Source organism: Thunnus thynnus, chromosome 11, assembly GCF_963924715.1.
Source record: "Thunnus thynnus chromosome 11, fThuThy2.1, whole genome shotgun sequence".
NCBI classification, from domain to species: Eukaryota; Metazoa; Chordata; class Actinopteri; order Scombriformes; family Scombridae; genus Thunnus; species Thunnus thynnus.
The window spans coordinates 20,792,024-20,813,500 of record NC_089527.1 but is presented as its reverse complement, the minus strand read 5'-3'; the positions used below and the strand labels follow the sequence as shown (position 1 = coordinate 20,813,500).

Below are 21,477 nucleotides of genomic sequence, written 5' to 3'. Positions count from 1 at the left end.
GCAAGATCATCGGAGGCTGGGGTGACATATAGAGTACCTAAGAGCTCCATGACTGGCTTATTAATATTCTCTTTTTACTTGTACTGTTACACAGATGACACATTAGGATTGAGCGATATAATCTACATATACCATGAGACAAAACATTCATAAGAGCAGCAGTTAATTACATACTAAGCTCAGTATAATTTAGTTAATAAAGGACTTACCCTGTTGCAGTACATTGACAATAGTGAACCCAGAATTATTGGTGGCCAGGCGGTACCATGCGTTGCGGGGGTTAAGTAGCCACTCCTCTACATGGCAGTAGTATCGGCCTGTGTCTGTTGGCCGTGCACCCTGAATGGTTAGGCTGTACTGGTCGGAGGTCATCCTCTCAAACTGCAGGCGGGAATTTGGCCCCGCCTCCTCTCTGGGACTGCAGTTTCCATTTCCGAAAACGGCATCATGTCCAATGGAGAACACGCACTCTCGCTCTCTCTCTTCTTCGGCCAGCTGCTCCTCCTCATCCTCGTCTTCGGGGCGCTCCACGTACCAGGACACGGAGAAGCGGGAGTCCCGGGATGACTGGGAGGGAATGCTACAGCCCAGTCGGATAGAGCCAGCCTCCGGCACTGTGACGTTTGACTCCATCTCCTCCACCTGCAGTCGAACCTCTGCAGATGTGCAAGAAGATAATAAGAGAAACAGAAGAAGGACAGAAAAAGTGGACACATATTTAAATATATTTCTTAGAGCCCAGCAATACAGCACAAGTCACAATATTCACTCAAAGCAACATTAACAGCTGCTTTTTGAGTGCTGCTTTTATGAATAATTAGTCTATTAATCAATTAGATGATCAACATAGGTAATAATTTGAGTAATTTTCAAGTGAAAATACCAAACATTTCCTGGTTCCAGCTTTTCAAATGTCAGAATGTTCTTCTTGTCTTTGTCTTATATGATAGTAAACTGAATATCTTTGTATTTTGGATTGTTGGTAAGACAAAAGAAGCAATTTGGAGATGTCAACTTGGCCTCTACGAAACTGTGATAGACATTTTTTACTATTTTATGACATTTTATAGAAAAAAAACAAAACAAAAACAGCAAATGAACAACAAACTTTCAAAATCTGCAAACAAAGAAAAATAAAAAAAAAGTCCCACAGTGCCTGTAGCCATCAACGGTCTTTGAGCTCCCCAGCAAGGTTAGATTTTTCCCCAAGGCCAGTGTTTCTGTCTGTATGGGTATGCTACAACCCTTTAGGGGTGTTACAATGACCCAGTTCTGCTGCAGTTTAAAAAAAAAAGAAAAAAAAAAAAAGAAAAAGAAGCACCGAAGACCTGGCTTGCATGGGCTCCTCTCACACACAGTTTGGAACGATCGTCTTGTTAAAGCAAAACGAGAGGCAGGAAGGACAGCAGGAGAGCTGAGAAAAAAAAAAAAAAACTAGTGCTGGCACACATTTCCACTCATCTTTCCTCCCGACAGGCAGATGTCTGGATGACTTCCGAGGTGAATGTATTTTTAAGCACCTTAATGAATATCCATGATGTTTATACAGCATATTTGATGTATCTTATGTGATTTATTCATATAGAAATCTACATATTTATTAATAATATACTATATCTTCCTGATTAAGTGTAAAATAATGACAACCAAGTCCATGGTGAGCTTCAACAAACAAGTATGCGTTTACTTTTTGAATCAAAAGGTGATACTAAGCCAAAGCATGAAAATAATCAATTCCTTAGACACACACAAAAAAGCCTAATATAAGGTGCATATATCTTTCCAATATCTATGCATTTATACAGTATGTGTGCTGTAGCTCAATTAATTGTGGGAGCAGCATCAACTACTCTGTCTACATAAAATGAGAGTGTTTTCCTTGTCCTACTGGCTTATGACCAGGCATTTTGATCTTCAGTTTCTAGTTGGACAGATGCCATATCATTTCACACTGTATTATAAACAGGATACCTGGCAGAAGATCACAGTTCTCAGAGACATCTGAAAAAAAGTGACCTTCATCTGGTACATGGAATACATTCATGCAAAAAAAAGGTAATGTCAAGCATATGGGTTGTTATTATTTATTTGCCTTTTCTGGACATGAAAATTTAGTCAAGTTGAGAGACTATCTTGATGTGGGATGTCTGGGTTTGGATGGCAGTAGGAACATCGAGGCTTTGAGGCACTTGATTTGAGTACAAGATTTGAGTACTGGACAAGAGGTTTAGGTTCTTCATCTGAGCCAAACTGTGCCCTCCGGTGTGGCATATGACAGCTGGCATGGCCTCATCCCATTTTTTTGCCACCTGAGCACTGCTTGAGGAAGGTGTAAGGTCATCAGAGCGAGACAGCCTTGAGGCCTTGAGCAGAGCATGTGGGAGACGGAGGCAAGGTGAGGGGAAAGCAATTTAGAAGGAGGGATTTGAACATTGGGGTAACAATGTTCAACTGGTCCAAAACAGGACAACATGTGAGACTAAAGTAGCAGCTGCTGCTTCCCTGCAGTGGGAATAAATAAGCATACTGTTAAAGAGAATAGCAGTTCTGACCGCTTGCTCACCTGGCTGTCGAACCAGAACCTGCGTGAACCCCGAGGACTCCCTGGAGAGTCGATACCAGGCTCCATCTGGGTCGCTCAGCCACTCCTCCACCAGGCAGTAGTATGTCCCAGAATCACTGCTCTCTGCCCTGTTCAGCGTCAGCACATAGAGATGAGGTGACAGCCTCTCCGCCTGCACGCGGCGTCGCAGTCTCTCTTCGTCCGCGTAGGCGCCGTACTCGAATGCCCCAGAGCGTTCAATTCTCAGCAAGAGCTCATCAGCTTCTGACCCCGTCGCACGCCTCACGTACCACAACACGGCGTGCTGCGATTCCTTGCTGGTCTGGGCGGCGATGGAGCAATTGATCCTGACACGACTGTCCTCCAGGTACACCTGAGAGTGGTTGGTCTTTTGCACTTGCAGCTTACTCTCTGCAAAGAATTAGGAGAAAGGGGATCAGGTGGGGAGAAAGAACAGACAGTCATTCTTATGGGTGCCGGAAAATGTGAATGCTGGTGACAGGTACACCATGCAATTTCTGTTTTTGTGACAGACGACCTGTAGCTGGGTTTATTTCTGGTGGCAGCAGGGCAGGAAAAGATAGCGGTGCGGCAGATGACACAAGAAAAAGAAAGAAATATGAGGGAAAGAGAAAGAAGGGGGAAATGTCAGGCATATCAAAGCTGAGGGGATGCGAGGTCTGTTGGTATCAAGGTAGAAATGTAAGGTAAGATACAGAACAACAGAAGAGACAAGAGTGAAGGAGGGATGAAGGGGGGTTGTAACGGAGGGTACGGATATTATCAGGTAAGATACGAAACAAAAGCAGGGCAGGGGGTCTGTCAGTCTGCCAGAAAGAGAAAGAAGAAGCTACGCATTTATAAAGTCAAGCAAGGATGGGTAGAGAGCAGATACGAGAGGGAGGAGACGATTGAGAGTTGTGACTGAGATGTCAAGAAGGAGCTGAGGCGGCCCAGAGTGCTGTGACAGGATTGGTTACAGTGACATTGGTAGTGGGATAGGATTAGCTGCAGGTACATCAGGTGTGACCGCGACCAGAGCCCCGCTGTCACATGCTTGGGGGAGGATTAGTTCAGTACAAAGCATGTAGACAACACACCTACACACACACACACACACACATACACCCTGAAACAAGATGTATAAAAAGAAAGACACACAACGAAAAATTATTCACATCCACAAACTCTCAGGCAGAAGAGAGCGATATTTTCTGCTGTATTTGTGTATCTTTCTACATTACATGAATTAGGACAGCTCTGCTATTTCAGGAGATGTTGAAAGAATTGAGATTATTATTAGACACCTAAAATGCTAATCAAAATGCTATTTACCTGCACACAAACAACTGCCATCCAGCTTTAATACATGTCAAACTATTCAACACACTTGTATTTCTAAAGTGCATTTTCTTGCATCTTTCACTGGCAGACCAAATGCAGACTACAGCTCGAACCCCAGCATTAATCATCTCTATCCTAAACAATAATGATTGACACACAGACAGCGAGTTTGTTGTTGCTGGATGAGATGATTACTGATATCTGTCAACATTGACTAAAAAAAAAAACACACTTATTAAGTGATCGGGTGTATTTACTGACAAACAGTAGATATATGGGAAACATATTTTTAAGGTAAATATGCACAGGAAGCCTGACAAATATAGTTTTTCTATAATTTATAGTGTATAAATTTAGAAAAACAAATAACTTGAATATTTGAATTTTGTCTTCACAAAGGAATGTCTAAAGACACAAAATTAGTTTGTTTAATCATCACCTGACTTCTGGTCCTCTTGTTTTGTAATATAAGTATATTTAAGAACACTAATCATATTATAATTATTATCATAAAACAACATTCATCACATAATGAGATAACCCATATTATTTAAATGACCAAAGTAGCCTAAATACACTAATTGGACAATAATGAGACATAATAATATTAATAAACATCCACTGCACTTAAGGGTGATTTACTGTGGCAACAAAATCGACATGACAGAGTCAAGTACACAATTTCAGCTAATCAATTATTAATTTAGGCATTCAAACAATGTGTGAATAAGAGAACATCACCAAGAAGCTTGAGGTAACCATTAAAGCTTTTTTTTTAAATTTATAATATCATGATGCAAATATATATTTCTCTTTCGGAGTTCCGTTCATGAAAACAGAGTAAGGCAACGGGCAAATTAGGCTAAACACCCTATAAACAACAAACAAAAATGAATGAATAATCAATTAACTAAAAATAAGTTTTACACAAAATGAATGTTTGTGAGGAGGCTAAATCATCCTCATTTGAACACATCTGACTGTCCCTAAAACACACTTCCAGCACACATTCAGCACCTTGACTGCATTTTCCACAGACAGCTTTCCTGCACTTCAGGCACTCGGCAAAGGTTTTTTTGCATTCTCCTCTGCTCTTTTTATATTTTACTTATGACTTGACGTAGTTATCAGATCACACTCTCCAACGAATGCCGTTGCCTAGCAACTCACAATGTTAAAACATAAACCGTGTGGAAATAAATGCATTTCATATATGGGTAAATTTTACCCGGTGGCGGTTATAGGTATAAATGCCTACGCTTTTAATTTGGATTCATCTTCACCATCTTCTTTTAACGATAGGGGGCTGCTACACAACATTATTTTAGAAAAAGGCAGACTTTGGGACATGAATATTTCATTCAAACATAGTAGTGTACAACTGAAAAAACGTCAAGGGGTGCTCTAGTGCTAAAAAGGGTTTTGTAGAAAAACTGTATGTTTACAAGTACGTAAAATACATATCAGTATTTGATAGTGGTACAGAGACTCAGGTATTGTATCTGCATTAAGAATTTCAGATAATACCCAGCCCTAATCAGGAATATACATTTGAAATATTCAGGTTTTTCTAATAACTTGACATACAAACACATATTTGTCCTGTAAAATCTTGTTTTCTGATGGATTTACTGACTAATCTGACCCCATATGAAACTCTGCATTCCCATTTTTTCTCTGTGCTTCTGTTGCGTTCTTAAACAACTCCCTCATTTCACATTTCATGTACCCTGCTAGCTCACGCTAAGCTTTGCTATGTCTGACTGACTGATTGACTGCCTAGGGTCACAGCCATCTGCCCAAAAAGCTTCACCCTTATCCACAGATTGGTGAGCGTGCTCAAGCGATCGCTGTTTGTAATCCTGCATATCTGCATTGTACATACAATATGTACACATTCAAAAGATGCGTGGCTACAAGGCATTGCCAGACCACCCTACTGTGCAACGGCATTTCGAGCTAGCATCTCAAATTAGTCATCATCGTTGCCTCGGTACCCACCAGAGACTTGGTAGGAAGCCTGACAATCTCACCATCAAGAATTACTGCCGAGCCCTGCGGAATCCTGGCAATCATTTTTTTTTGCAGGAGAATTACCGCAGAACCTCCTGAAGTGGAACCATGCAGGATTGGATTGGCACAGGACAAAGCAATTCTCTGACGTTCCCATTTGAAGTTTGAATCCGCAGCCAGGAGAAAAAACACTGGAGGCTGAAAGCCTGTTGCCGTACATCAGTGTTTACAGAAATGCCTTTTTAAAGATAAAATAGGCTAATTATTCAAGCCCTATTAAGTAACATCATTATAAATTACCACTCACTCAAGCAAAGACAGGAAGACAAATAAAATGGAGGCACAATGGGCAGAAAGGCGGAAGAGTAATAAGGGGAAGAAAAATACTGTCTTTTCCGTCCCAAAACAGCCTTTAAGTCTCCGCTCCCTCCAGAATACTCTTGCTGTGAAATGTCACAGTTGAGAACAGCGACTTCACAGACCAGCCTGTCACATCATCTGACACGTGTCCACTCCCACAGAGAGCGAGGTTTCTTCCTTGAGCTGTAGCCATCCTACCGTACCACCAGTTACATCAATGCGTCCGCTGACGCAAGCAGTAGGAAAGAGGCTAAAAATTCTATAAGATGTACATACAGCATGCAGTGTGTTTGCGTATGTGGTATTGTTAAGGGCAGATTCATTATGTTGTGGATATAGACCCCGCATAGGTCGTCAGTTCATTCACAGATTGTTAACGAGGCTGCTCATCATGTAGCTACTGTATGCGCTTTCCCTAAACAGTAAGAGTAGTTCTTGTGTGATGGCAAAGCAATACCTATTTTTAAGTGTGATCACGTTCTTCGCTACTGTGTTTCTTTAATGAGCCTCGAGGGTCAAATTCACAAAGTAAGAGAAAAATCTATGATTGGAAACATTTGTTATCACTGCTCTGCATTAGTTCTTGTGCCAGTCAAACTTGGCCTCAGTGTATGGGAGTGAAAGTGGTTCTCATTTTTTCAAGAGGCAAAAAACTGTGTGCCTGTGTGCATTTTGTGTCTATTTTTTCTCAGGTAGGAGATAGAAGCTCATTATAACTTTGAAGTTAACCTTGAACATACATTCTGAAACTGTCATTACAGTGTACACAAACACACACACAAATCTACACGCAGTACAGTCACTAATTGGCTCATTGAACCCTTATCTCTGCTTCTCAAACGCCCAAATTATCTTGTTGAATAGCAACACAAAACTGGAGAGTTGAGATCAAGTTGTCTTTTTTTCCTTTTCAGTAGAGGAAGAAAAATAGCACCCAAAGTACACCCAAACCCCAAAAGCTGCACCACACAACTGTTGTTTATGAGGTTGAGCAACGAAGCAGATGAAAACATCTTTGAGTCTGGGGGGGGAGGAGAAGTGCACAGCTAAGGATGCTACTGTGGCATATCAACGCACGCTTACCACTGCTTGCACACACACGCTAGTAAAAAATGTTTAGGATAACTTCAAAGGAGCTCAGAAACTGTCCGGCCAAGTGTTCAGAGGAGGAGAATACAGCCTGAGATTCTAAAATCAAAGAGTGTTATCCTTTATTCTTGGAGAGGAAATTCAATTCATTTTCCATCTCTCTTTCATGCCTTTGCTCCAGGTGAAGTCTTTTAATACGAGACAGGCTCTAAACATTAGGGTTGAAATGTCTGCCTCACCCTTGCGCTTAACTCTCATCTCTCCCCTTTCTTGGCACTCTTTGTTTTGACCAATCATCACCTTTCCTCCCCTCTGTGTTACCATGATTTCTGTCTCTCTTGATCACATTCTGTCTAATCACCTGACACTAACTTGAATATTCAGCAGCCTCACCTGTGGGTTCATGAATATTAATGAGACCTAAATGAAGTGCCTCACCAGAGGTGCTGGTGGGTCTCTGCCTAACATTTTGACTCTTTTTAAATATAATCTAATATGTTCTTAATGACCACTGAACTGACAACCTATCTACTGGGCCAGGGATGTAATGCTTCCACTTAGTTGAAGGAGGGCAAGAGACATAGAGAAAGAGACATGAAGAGATGAGAGGGATGAATAAAAGCAGAGAGGCAGGCAGGGAGAGAGGGATGAGATACTTTAAAATACAGGATGAGAGAAAAGTAGGATAGTTAAGGGATATATCACCAAACTGAACAGATATTCACACGCACCTACCAACGGAGAGCGGAGGAGTGAGAGTGAGTGTACAGAGGGTGGGAGAGAGCCTGGGAAAGATGAGAGAGATGTAAAAGACAGAAAGTGAGAACATGCTCCTGCGGGGATTTTGGAAAGCAGCAGGCAGTCTCTCCAGCTCCACTCCAAAGGACTTATAGTCTTAATGGCTGCCTGCTCCTCCTTTAGCATTAGCATTAGCACAGCCCAGGGCTAATCCACGGCCAGGACCCCGAGCATGTCAGGACGGAGGGCTTAGACGCCTTCCTGATCCCCTGCAGAACAGCTCACTTTGGCTTGCTGCTCCTCGCCAACCCCTTGCACTTCATACACAAACACACACACACACACACACACACAATGCTCCATCCCTCCGGCCCATCTGGAACTCTGTCACAGATGAGAGCAGGATGCTAGACACAAGCAATGAGGGATGGGGTTCCCCCTGACTGAAAAGTAGCTCCCATGTCGAATTGGGAGACTAATTTCTATGCTAATGATGGCGATGTATCTATGATCCCATTGTGTCAGAGGGATATTACCTCTCCTCATCCCTCCTCCTTTCCAACTCCCCCTACAATATCATTAAGACCGGGCTAATTATAGGGATCTTTGCACGTAACAGCAGCCTTGAACACACCCAGACAGAGACACACACACACACACACGCAACCTCCAACAATATAATTTCTATTCTCCACCACTGGTACCAACACACAGATGCACTGACTGCACTTTCCCTCTTCCTGCCTGCCTGTCTGAAAGAGTGATTGCTGGACGTAGACAGGCCCGATGGGAAAACGGATGCACAAGAGAGGGGTGACACACGGGGTCAGGGCAGGGGAACTCTGGGAGATTAATGACCCGAAAAGAGCTGGAATGGGAGGGGAGAGCATAAAGACATATCTGATTGAGCCATACGCCTGTGTGCATGTGTGTGTGTGTGTGTGTGTGTGTTAGGAAGAGGTCTGCCAATAAGCATAAAACACATTATGCTCATTAAACCACAGTGAACAGTGGTCATTGAGTCAGTGCAGGCAAGAAGCTGGTGTGTGTGTATGTGTGTGTGTGTGTATGTGTATGCGTGTGTATTCAGGAGGCAGCACTCTTGAGCCTTTCCTGCTTTGCTCCAACTATTAGCTATTGATTTACATGGGGAGCAGCAGCACTGTAGCTAGCTCTGAGTTATGACTTCAATTACAGCAGCAGCAGGACACACAAGCATGCATATGCGCGCACACACACACACACACACAAACAGAGGTGCTTAAGAGAGATGGAGAGACACAACACAGAGAATCTCATTGTGTCTGCAGATTGGCCGAACAAGGAAATGAGGCCCAGACTGGATTGGATTTGACAGAAAAATGTGCCCGTGTGCGTGCGTGAGTGAGAGAGCGCAAGGGTTCGCTCTTGTGAGGAGGGAAGACGACAAAGGGAAAGAGCTTGACCTTGAATGTCTGAAACAGGCGTGATTAATCAAAAACCTTTTATGAAATTATTTTCTGTTTCAGTGCACCCCTCAAAGGCTCTTCATTTGTCACCTTCATTATGACCCTGTGTGTTCATGTGCATGTCTGTGTGTGTGTGTGCGCAACAGACAGAAAGACGGCATTTAGATTTGTATATGCAACATATAAACTGTACGTGGGAGAGGCAGCCGGTACGCAGAGTGCAGCCTCAGGTGAGCTTGTGGGCAAACCCAAACTATATCTGAAAGAAAAACAGGGCACGGAAAAGGTTTACAAACCCTGTCACCAACAATAACACTCTGATAAATCTGCTATTATGTGCAAACAAGCACAGCTGCCATATCCTTATTATTCATGAAATACTGACAATGGTGAAGAAGCTATTTGAAGGAAAATGTAAACATAATAGAGAGAATTATGAGGAGGAGGAGGGAAGCAGGGAATTATAAAATATTTAAAAATCACAAGAGTGAGAAAGAAGCTGGGGGCGTGCGTGGAGGAAAACATGCAGCTAAGTGAGAGTGAAGGGGAAAGAAGACATTAAAAGAGACTTATGGGTAGAGTGAGAACAAAATAGACAGACAGAGATAGAGCGGCAGCAAGAAAAGGAGGACATGAGGGTGATAGGCTGGGCCTTAATGAAGACAGACAGCTCCTATCCATGCTTTGATAAGCAGGAATTTCCAATCACTTCAGTGACGCCAACACTATCAATAACAGCTGGGTGGCAAGTGCTTCACTGGCATGAAAGGAGAGCACATGAGGCATATGCTAGTGCCAGCCCATATTAAATGGGACGATACCCTCAAGAACTATTAGAGAGAGAGCGCGACACAGAGATATGAGCCAGGACAAGATAAAGTAGGGGAAAGTGGGAGGCATATATCCTTTAACTCAAAGTGCAACCACAAGAGAGCAAAACAAGAGAGGAGTAGAAGAAGAAGCTTGTGCCTTGTGATGTTTTTGCTCATGTGAGTGAAAGGTAGCCAGGCAAGCGTAGGTGTGTGAGGAAAGATGAGGAAAAACTCTAAGTGGGACACCCCCCCCCCCCCACCAACCTCCCATCATCACCATCGTTCTAGCTCAACCAATAACCAGAAAGTCTTAATATTCCACTCCTCATGCCAGACACACGTGCACAAATGTGCACATGCACACACTCAAATGATGAGAAAAATGTATTGAACTCCCTAAACCACCATTAATCTAAACTCCGGTTCCATTAGGGAAGATTCAGCATAATTAGTTTTGTGTACTTTTTAGTGTGTCTGTGTGGTAAAAAGAGATGAAGAGTGTGTTTGTGTGTGTGTGTTTGTGTGTGTTTGTGTGTGTGCAGTTTATGAGTTATGAGTAGATGATATTAGATTGTGTCGTAGAGACAGAGGCTTCCCTGGTGATCCGCCATGCTGAACATGTGTTGCCATTATTGCATTTCAGAAAGACACAAAGAGAAAACTCAATCAGGTGAAATCTAATATTACTGCCACTGTATGTGGAACTGTATACCATATGCTTATGGGTTTTTTTCTTTTTTTTGAAAGTGTGTTTGTGGAGATCCTCTGCTGTGTGGGCTAATATTGAATCGTGTTCTACCAAAAGATAATTACACTTTAGCTCTGGGAGGTAAACCCCCCCAGCGTGTATCCATGTACTGCGTGTGTGTAGACATTAGCCTGATGGTGTTTGTGCTCCTGCTTGTGCTAAATGCTTCTCCCCTGCATCTATGTCTATGGTGGATAATTCAAGCCTAAATGCTGCACAAGGTTGCCCTCATAATGAACATAAAAATAATGTGTGTGTGTGTGTTGGTCGGTGCAGATACGGTGGGTGAACTCCTCTGATATGACCCAGGGGACTAGCACACAGGCGCTGTGCTGCTAATGCAATCTGGAGCAGGAAGTAGGCATGGCCTGGGCTATAGGCCCCTCACTAGTTTGACCAAACGTCACACTGACAGGCTTCGTTGTGGGTTTGGTCCAGCTTTTATCTACATCCAACTTTTGCTTCTGCCCATCTAAGATGCATGGACGTTGGAGATCAAGGGCACTGTTTCTGATGCTAGTTTTCACTCTCCGCTTTTGAAGTTCCACAATAATTTAATGAGGAGCATCATTTTGCATTTGAAAACCTTTTTATGTTAAGCACACACACCCTTCTTCCTCCTGAATACAAGATTGTGGTGTAATGGACCATCAGAAAGCTGAGAGAAACAGTTCTGCTGTTGTGTCATCAGGGTTGAGGTAGGCTCCTGTATATATGCATGGTAAGCATATGAAAGCTTTCAGAGGCATGTCATAAGAAACATGGTTGCACTGGTATTCATGCAGAAACTTAGATTTAGACATGCACACATGTATGTGCATACACTATGCTGGTGAGGCAGCTCATACATATTGAGCAGGTACCTCTGGAAGCATGATTTAGAGTCTCTCAATTATGTATCTGGTCAGATGCTGTGTTTGCTCACACCTCATTACACACGCTCCCCTTTATCCCACTTCTTTTGAGAGAGGGACTGAAAATGCCAGCCGCTCATTTAGCCAGGAGTGTTTAACATTTAGGAAAACAGAAAGGAAAAAGCAGAAGATGGGAGAAGAGACGACATGAGGCAGAGAGAGACATCCGGCATTCTGACAAATGAATCATCAGTTTAAATGAAGGTCTGCTGCACAACCGAAATAGGTGGACAAGACGAACAACAGCGTGACCGGGACTGAGCCAGGCCTCGGCAACTAATAACATAAGGGAATTACTCACTCTCCTTCCCCTGCGAGACAGTGCCCTTACACACAGAATGATCGCACCGTAACAGTTACTGATTGGCTTTCAGACGGCGACTGATCACATCGTCACGGTTACTGATGGCATTACCAAGGTAACTGATCACTTTGTCATGGAGAAGCTGCTAGAAAAAGAGAATTGGGAGGTGGACCAGGTATTTACTTCCCTGCAAAATGTTTGTGTGTGTGTTCTCAGATTTTTCTGGTGAAGGATAAACAAAGTAAACAAACACATAGGAGGGAAGTAAACGAGCATTCATGATGATAAGTCGATTTCCAAATAACTCTTGAAGGGCTGGTGGACGCTGTGTGTTCCACGTGAATGGTTAAGGTCAGAGCACAGTCAGTCAAGCAAGTAAAGCACTCTCTCTGCACCTCTTCGATTCTGTATGTCTGTGCCTGTTTACATCGGTTTGCATTCATGTGTGTATCTGAATCAATAGCAGCGGGGAATGAGAGTCTATAATCTACATGTGTCTACACATGTGAGATAATGTTTTTGAACAGCATCTTATTTATCCTCTCCTCAACATGGAAGAGGCCTGTGGGCAGGCAGATGCACTCTATTCATGCATGCTCATGATCCCAAATATAACATTACAGACTGACATTTGGCATTTCAGATGATGCTGCGTGATTGCTGACTACTTTCTCATATTCCTCCAACCAAATCCATGCAATGGTGGTACTCCAGGTGCCACAATGCTTTGCTGGACTGCTTTGAAAGCCAGACTACAGCAGTGGTTTTTTTCATCAACAGGATGAGTATTTGCCTCCAGGCCCATTCACCTGAATAAATGAAGTATCATGCTGTTAAGGTATACCAGACTGGGCTAAATTGGGTCAGTGTGTGCTTGTGCGTATGTGTGTGTGTTTGTTGTTTAGCCACTAATTGGGCTATGTCTGAATGTGTTTTTCTGTGTATGTGTTTGGGGCCAATGAGGGTGGTGTAGACAGTTTAATGCCTCCGCAGAGAAAAAAAAGTTCAAGGACAGATCGCTCACTCTCTTAATCACGCTTTCTCACTCTCTCTGTCTCAGTCCTTTGCTTCCGTCTATTATTATTATTTAGCGATCCATTCACTGTGCTCCATTAGGAGACTCCACCCCATACTGTACACACATAAATGCGCACACGTCCACACACACAGTAGCTAAACCAGAGACTAAGAGCAATTAGAGCAGGCAGAAATCTTCTAAGCTCTGCTGAATTCACTATATATGTGTGTGTGTGTGTGTGTGTGTGTGTGTGTGTGTGTGTGTGTGTATCTGTGTTTATTCCTATTTGTGTGCTGGTCTGTGTCTGTTCCAATTAAGTGTGTGCCTGCCTGGCGAGCCGCCATTCAGCTTTACCTGGCTGTAGGACGCTGATGCCCAGCAGGTTGGAAGTGCGGTTGGCTACTCTGCTCCAGCTGTTGTTGTAGTTCTTCCTCCACAGTTCGGCGGTGCACTGGTACTTGCCAGCCTCACGGCGCCCTGCCCGTGTCACTGATAGCCGGAAGTTTGTGTTGGAGTGGGAACGGTCCACAGTGGTGCGGGTACCCAATCCCAGCAACTGCTCCCCCCACCGCAGCGTGCCCTCTCGGGTGAAAGTCACCAGGTCTTTGAACTCTCCCTTGCTCTCGTCGCCCGCTTCTGTGCCAGTCGGCATGAAGCGCCAGGTGACGGAGGCGGGGACACGAGGGTTGTGACGGGGCTTGACCAGGCATATGAGGTCAAAGGAGTCTCCGAATGTTACGGATGGCGTCCGTGACGAGGCCGACACCATGAAGGAGGATTCTAGATGGTGGAGAAAGAGGAGAGTTGATGTTAAGAGGACAGTATGTGAGGCGGTCTTTTCATTTGACTAATAAAGAACATACTTTAACAATATAAAATACATAATAGCAGTAATAATAATAAATAATAACAGCACTACAGGGCCTGGGTGTATGATTGAGTGTTTTCTCTAAAAGCTGAAACCTCAGAAACTGATATGGTGTTTGTAATCACTTCCAGGAAAGAAGTTTCCTTTTAAGCATGGCTACCAAGGGGAACAAAGACCCCTGCTGGAACAAATACAGACAGCATTTACTGAAACTGCACTGGGCCCATGCTGACATACTCAAAAAGAACCTCTTAATCTTCACTAGCATTTTTCTCCATCAGTAAGGCAAGTGCAGTATGTACAGTAAGTGAAGGCACCTAAGGAAAGTAATTTATTGTAGCTTGTGCATGTGTCTGTGCATGTGTTTGTATGTACTACCTTGGGCTTGTGTGTAAGTATGAGTTTGTGTGCTTGACTGTGAGACTGTGCTTCAAAATTAATGGTGATGCAACAAAGAAATCCCACGGGAGAGATTTCCTCTAAGCGCCGATGTTCGATCTACGCCCAACTCCTTGCCAAGTCTAAACTATCCTCATTAAGCTAAAAACGTTCACCCAGCTTCATATATTATTGCTAAGATACACCTCCACTGGAAACCAAGGGAGACAAGGGAGAGAAAGACTAGATAGACTAGATAAAGAAAAATCTCTTTTCTCCTTGGTCCTTTAATAACCTAGTCCTGCTGTGCCAAATTTGGGGTATTTCAATGAATGTGATTGACTGAGCTCGAATATGAGAAAGAGGATTATATACAGATAAAAATTTAAAAAAGGATGAAAGATGGAGGAGGAATGGGGAGATGTTGAAGTCTGATTTTTGCTAGATCAGATAATTTATTTCCTTGAGACTTTGCAGATTTCCCCATTATGTTCTTGTCAACAGCGCTGTCGCTTTCTCTCCGTCCCTCATCCTCTTTTTCTTTGACAGCCATCATACCCGGTGTCCTTCAGGGTGTGTAATCAATGGCTTTCTGTCCAGACTTGGCTACTGCTGGGACAGCCGCCTGGGGCCATAATTCTCTAAGAGACAATAACTCTCCCCTCTCACTCTATCTCTCATCTCCCTGTGCTCCTATTCTTTCCTTCCATCCATCCATCCATCCATCCATCCATCCATCCATCCATCCACCCATCCATTTCCCTCACTGTCTGCCTGCCTCTGTGATGGAAAAGAGGATTTCACACCGATCCATTTTTTTCTGTCTTTTTGTTTATGTGAATAGACATGAATGCAAGCACTGTACAAGTCTGTAAGTCTGTGTATTTGAGTGGGAGAGTGTGTCTAAGAGTGTGTCTAAGTGTGTCTACTATATATTGGGTCTGGGCCTCTCTCTCTCTCTGTGTGTGTGTGTGTGTGTGTGTGTGTGTGTGTGTGTGTGTGTGTGTGTATACGGGCTTCTCACTTGCACACACTTGCCACCCCAGACGCCCTGAGGGCCCCTTAAGCCAATCAGCTGGAAAGGAAGACTCACTACCGAGCACCTTTGTATTCACTGTGGCAACAAAAACACAAGGTTCTCAAAGGACACCCCTCTCCCGCTCCCTCCAGGTCTACTCACCAAGCAGAGGGACTCCATTAAGGAGGAGGCTATGAACTAAACGAAGGCAAAGTGATCATATATAATATCTCGAGCTTCAGCCTGTAGACTGGTTCACTCAGAGGACAGGTCAGTGTAGATACCAATCTGAAGCATGTCAAGAGTTGTAGAAAAGAACAAAAAAAACACAAAAAAAGAGCAATGGCTCTATCTGCATGGCAGGTTTAGTTCCAATAAAACTGCAGCTGGAAGCTGAAGTAAGAAAACCAAAAGACCAAAACAAATCTGAGATGAAGTAAAACACACACAATGACCGTCACACAACAGCGCACATTTAGAAAATCCTTTGATCAACAGACTTGGAGGAAAGGGAGAGGAGATGTCGAGGAGTATAACTGAGGAGAGACAAGCAGCTTCGGACTTCTTTTCCCTGATTTGCATAATGCGTCCCTTGTTCCTCAAACTAATGTTTCTGTTGTTGCCTGAACTTAACAAATGGCCACTTAAAAACTGACATCTCTTCTCTGCAGCACCGCTGTGTGCTGCTGCAGGGAACTAATCCGTTGGCTCTGTGTGTATGTGTATGTGTGTGTGCGTGTGTGTGTGTACTGAGCCCTGCGCTCCTGGCCAGCCAGCTCCTCACTGCTCCGCTCCAGTGGCTTCCTCAGCCTGTACCGAGGATGTTCAGCTTAACTCAGCACTGACAGAGGAGACCCGCAGACTGTGAAACACATTGCAGCTGCATTTCCATTTTAATAATTCAGGCTAATCCATATGTGTGTGTGTGTGTGTGTATGTGTGTGTGTGTGTACGCGCATTTATGATGAGTGTCACTGAAGTACTGCTCTTGACGTGTGGCAGGTGGTGTGCGAGTGTGTATGTAAGTGTGTGTGTGTGTCATAATAGCTCTTTCCCCAGGGCGGTGCATGAATAAACCATGGTGTATTCTACTATGTGGACTGCCTGTTCTGCCTGAGCCATTCATCAGTCTTTAGCAAATCACAAACCATATGCCTCCCTTTCATTTGGTGTGCATGCATGGAGACACACTGTCTTATAAGAGTTTACATGCCTTACTGACTTGAAGATAAGAGACCATACAGTATATTGGGGTTAGATCGTGCTGCAATAACTCACCAACAGTCTTGACGGTGATTGTCTTGGTGGCTGACTTCTCTCCTATCTGCTCCCAGTTTAGCCCTGTTTCAGTTACGGTCTGAAACCACTCGGTAGCTGTGCAGCGGTATTGGCCCTCGTCCCCAGCTAAGGCATTATACAGGGACAGAGAGAATGTGTCGGCGCGCACCTTCTCCACACGTATCTCCCCATAGCTGGAGCGCTCTCTGTAGCTGGGGCTGTGCCATACAGTGCCGTCCCGATCCACGGAGGCCACCTCCTGGGCCGGTCCAGTCGCTTGCTTGTCCATCCACTGCCAGACGACAGACAGGGGGCCTGTAGTAGAGTGTACTGAGCAGGTCAACTGCATCACGTTGCCCTCTAGGACCTCTGAGGAGTTACTGGACAGCAAAACTGTGATGTTGCTCTCTGAGAGGGAAGAAAAACAAGAGAGAGACATGGAGGTGAGCTGGACATGCATATATCTGAGATAGGAGACATGAGAACAGGTGAAGAAGGAGTTAGAAAAGAGTTAGTCAAAATCTCTTCTTCTCACATTGACTCCCAGAGACAACAAGAATAACACTTTCTGTGTTAAAACATTCAGAGAGTACAGGAGGCCGGGGGCAATAAAACATATCGCTGAGCCTGTTCCCAGGAGTATAACACAATCCTGTACAAGTGCTGTGCATGTGTGTTTGCATGCTCGTGTGTGTGTGTGTATGTGTATGTATGAAAGGTTCCATGTGAGAGGACGATAGCGTTGTGTTGTAGCTGGCCTCGGGCACTTCTGAGTGACAGCCTGAACCCAGTGTAGCTTGTTGACCAAGTCCATGGGGGCACAGGAAAGAAGGCTCAGATCACAAGGTTCAGTGGCACCTCAGAAGTGGAGGAGGATAAAAGTCTTTACTGGCTCCTCTTGCTCGGTTTTTCTGCTTTATCATAACTCTCATCACTTCAACATCCATCAAACATCATGAAGCTCCGGTTGACCCTAAAGCTCTCTTAGCCTTGCAAGGCCAGCGCTGCTGTCTCTAGGTGATGTGGCTAAAGGTCCCTTTCTTTTCTCCCCTCATGCTCTGCTGCTTCACTCTCAGCTTGCCTGCCCTCCTAATAAGCACAAGCTCTCTGTGAATATGGAATAAATTCACTTCTTACTTCTATCACACTCAAATGAACAAAGGGAAAACCCTTCATCCGTTTCTTCTTCTTTTCCATCCTTCATTTGAATGGTCTCAAACCTAAGAACATATTGTATTCTATCACTTTTTCACACTGAGACGTGAAGAAAGGATTGGTAGAAATGTAGACACTTACATCTTGCTTCACCTTAAAAGGTTTGTGGACAGCTCTCGCTTTCCCTTTTCCTTTAACATTTACATTCTATTATACACAGATGTTATAAATAATAAGTACTCTAGTAGTAAATAAATGTTCTTTCAAGTAAAATAAGGGCTGCATTTAAAAATAAAATAATGTGCATCCTAAAATAAAGTAGATCGATCATATTGGGCTCTTAGATCGTCTGTGCCTTCAGTTCAAATTTGAGAGGGTATGTTTGCTCACAACATCTGTGCTTTGTCTGTAATGGTGCCTCACAATTTCCATGGCCTCGGAGCATATGAGACAAACTAGTAGACAGTGTTTTCGCGTGTTTTCGGTCCTGAAGATCTGCCTTGCCCCTGCACAGAGTGGAGAGGCTCACTGATTGCTAATTTATTCAGAGTTTATTAATATTAAACATATTGCGTGTCCAAATTGCACCATATTCAACACTGTACTTCCTTGGGTCTGCAACCATACACCTGCCAAGTGTGGTGTCGATCGGATGAATGGTTCAAGAGATACGTGAAGGACATACATACAGATTCTTTCCTTTAGCAGAGAGATTTTTTAAATGTTTACAATTTCCTCCTATGTTTTTTTTTTAACTAAAAACTGGAAATTTTCTCATTTCTACAATATGCCCCTTTTTCTTTCTTATCAGTCCTTGCTCTTTTCCTTTCTATCTGTATTTTAAAGATTCAGTGTGGCAAGTAAGCGCTCTCTCCTTTTCTCATTGAAGGTAAACTCATCCATCAATACTGATTTGTCAGAAGTGTTTATCTCTGTTTTTCCTTTGCTGTCACCTCTGCCTGCCTCTGACTCATCAACTTTAACCCATGTCACACCCCGTTACCAACTCTCACCCAATTCCCCAAATTAAAGTGATAAAGCACATCTTGAAATTGTGTGTGTGTGTGTGTGTGTGTGTGTGTGTGTGTGTTTGTGTGTGTGTGTGTGTGTGTGTGTGCAAGTGAGAAAAAGCAGGCATGAGAGGACAGTTTGTGCATGAAATACATGTTGTCTGAGCAATACTGCTGCGTTTCACGGAAGTTCTCCTTCAATAACCATGGCTATTATCCTGTGTAAACCCTATAAACATCCTTTATGGGGCATTAATGTCTTTTGTTGGAAAAACAAAACCTCCCATACAGAGAGGCTCCCTGGACACTCCTGCAGGCTCAGGGCCATTGTTTTGGGCTGATTTAGCAGGGAGTGCAGAGCGGTCAGGATAAAGGTAGCATTGGCTGCTTGAGAGGAGATACTACTCTGTGGTTATTATGCTTTATTATGCTGGTAGCAGCTGGCAACACGCACACACACACACACCGTTCTAGTCCTAAGACACATGGAGTCACAGAGAGAAGAGGGGATGAGGCAAATGACCCAAGCTGGGGAAGGGGGTGTTTTCTCTCTGCCATTGAGAAGAATAACAATTTCAGTGACAAGCAGGGACTGTGAGTGAGGTATTGAACCTTTGACTACAGATTTACATTGATCAGCTGAAAGCCTGACAAAACCCCACCAGCCTGCCCCGCTTAACCCAGCTGAAAAGGTCTGGCCCAGCAGAACACATTAATTTAGCCTGGGGAACCACTTAGAGGGCCCTGGAGAGCTAGGGGTCTTTTTCTGCTTCTTTTCTTTCTCCACGCTTTCATTTCATGGCTGTTAGCTCAGCTTCCTTGAGTCTGGACTCTTCTGCTCTCCATTATGCTACTATAATGTTACCCCCCACCCCAACCCCTGCCAGCTAAGCCAAGGAAATGGGAAGGACCATAATGCTGCATTACCAATCCTTAGCAATCCACTCAAACAGAGAATACATCAGGAATAAGAGCAGCATTATCATTTCCCTACTTACTCACAGCTAACAATAGAGGCTGTGCAGCTATACAATAGAGGCTGTGCAGCTATCTGTTCTAGGCCACCTTGGAGAGAGAGAGAGAGAGAGAGACAGAGACAGAGAGAGAAAGAGAGAGAGAGAGAGAGAAAGAGAGAGAGAGAGAGAGAGAGAGAGAGAGAGAGAAAGAAAGAGAGAGAGAGAGATAGGCTAGCACAGCATGACATTCCATACTGCCTATATGAAGATAAAACTGCTATTATGAAAAGCTCATCATTCTTATTGTAACTGACAAGTAAGGACAGGACAACTAAGCCAGTGTCCTCGCAAACAGATTATTACTCACTGAGTGGCTGGACTGTGATCTGAACATTGCGGGACCTCTTGCTGCGGTCGATGAAGTCTCCCGTGGGCGTCTTCTCCCGCTCCGTCACACGGCAGATGTATTTTCCAGCATCTTCGGGGCGTAGGTGCTGCAGCTTGAGCAAGTGCACGTTGGCGCTCTCTTTACGCACAGTCATGTGACCAGCAGCCTCGAGGGCGACATAATCGGGGCCCAGGACAGGCACGGCACTGGGGCCCACCACGGCCACCGGTGAGCTGCTGAAGACCCACGACACCGAGAAGAAGCGCTCGGGGACATTCTGGGCCTCAATGGTGCAGCGAAGCTCCAGCGGCTCACCGGCCGTGAAGGACCGTCGCTCCGTGCTCACCTGGATGCTGAAGTCCCGATCTGAAAGAAAGAAAACAAAGGGAATGTCAGGGTATGGGTAAGAGAGGGAATGTCAGAGGGAATGACAGGGTTAAACGCATGTTTAGTAGAACAATCAGAAATGCGGTCAGTTGGCTGCAAAAATACAAAGTCATGCATCACATGGGAAACATAATACTCATAATTCATAAAAATCTGAAACAGTAAATCCTTTTTGAACGTTGGACATCATTCAGGCTTTGTAAGACAAGAATTTTATCAAACACCAGTAAATGCAGAAAACCCTTGGATATAGCACTCTATTTTAAATAAAGCAGCTGAATGGAAAGAGTGTAGGTGTGGGAGAGATCTCTTCAAGAAGGTGATATTTGTTAAATTCCCAAACAACTTGTCTCCAATTTCCAAAACAAGACTGATGTCTAAATATGGGCTACAATTGAAATGCACAACATGTTGCGCTTGTTTAATGTCCACAGTGTGGGATGCTGAAGCTGCATGCCAAAACAGAGAGAGAGAGAGAGAGGGAGTATTGAGGGGATGTGTGTGGTGGGATGGAGTTGTAGGTGGTCAGGATTGGGAGAGGGCACTAAAATAATGGTTAGTGCCATTCTCTCTACAGACACAGAAAGAATAGAAAGGAGAGAAAGTTTGAGGTCACACAGTGCAGCGCTCTGATAAAATGCTGATCTTTCAGAGTGCTCTGCTCTCTCTCCCCCCTTGGTATCACCTC

The 21,477-nt window shown here is 43.9% G+C and overlaps 1 protein-coding gene across 1 annotated transcript in view; it reads right to left on the bottom strand.

Moving 5' to 3' along the window:
- Positions 1-21,477, bottom strand: part of igsf3 (immunoglobulin superfamily, member 3) — a 71,613-nt gene that overhangs the window by 4,742 nt on the left and 45,394 nt on the right. Inside the window, exons 4-8 of the mRNA XM_067603713.1 lie at positions 20,382-20,768; positions 16,894-17,301; positions 13,706-14,131; positions 2,564-2,974; positions 210-656 (exon numbers count right to left, since the gene is read on the bottom strand). Coding sequence (XP_067459814.1) covers positions 210-656; positions 2,564-2,974; positions 13,706-14,131; positions 16,894-17,301; positions 20,382-20,768 — 2,079 coding nt within the window. The remainder of the gene's footprint in view (positions 1-209; positions 657-2,563; positions 2,975-13,705; positions 14,132-16,893; positions 17,302-20,381; positions 20,769-21,477) is intronic.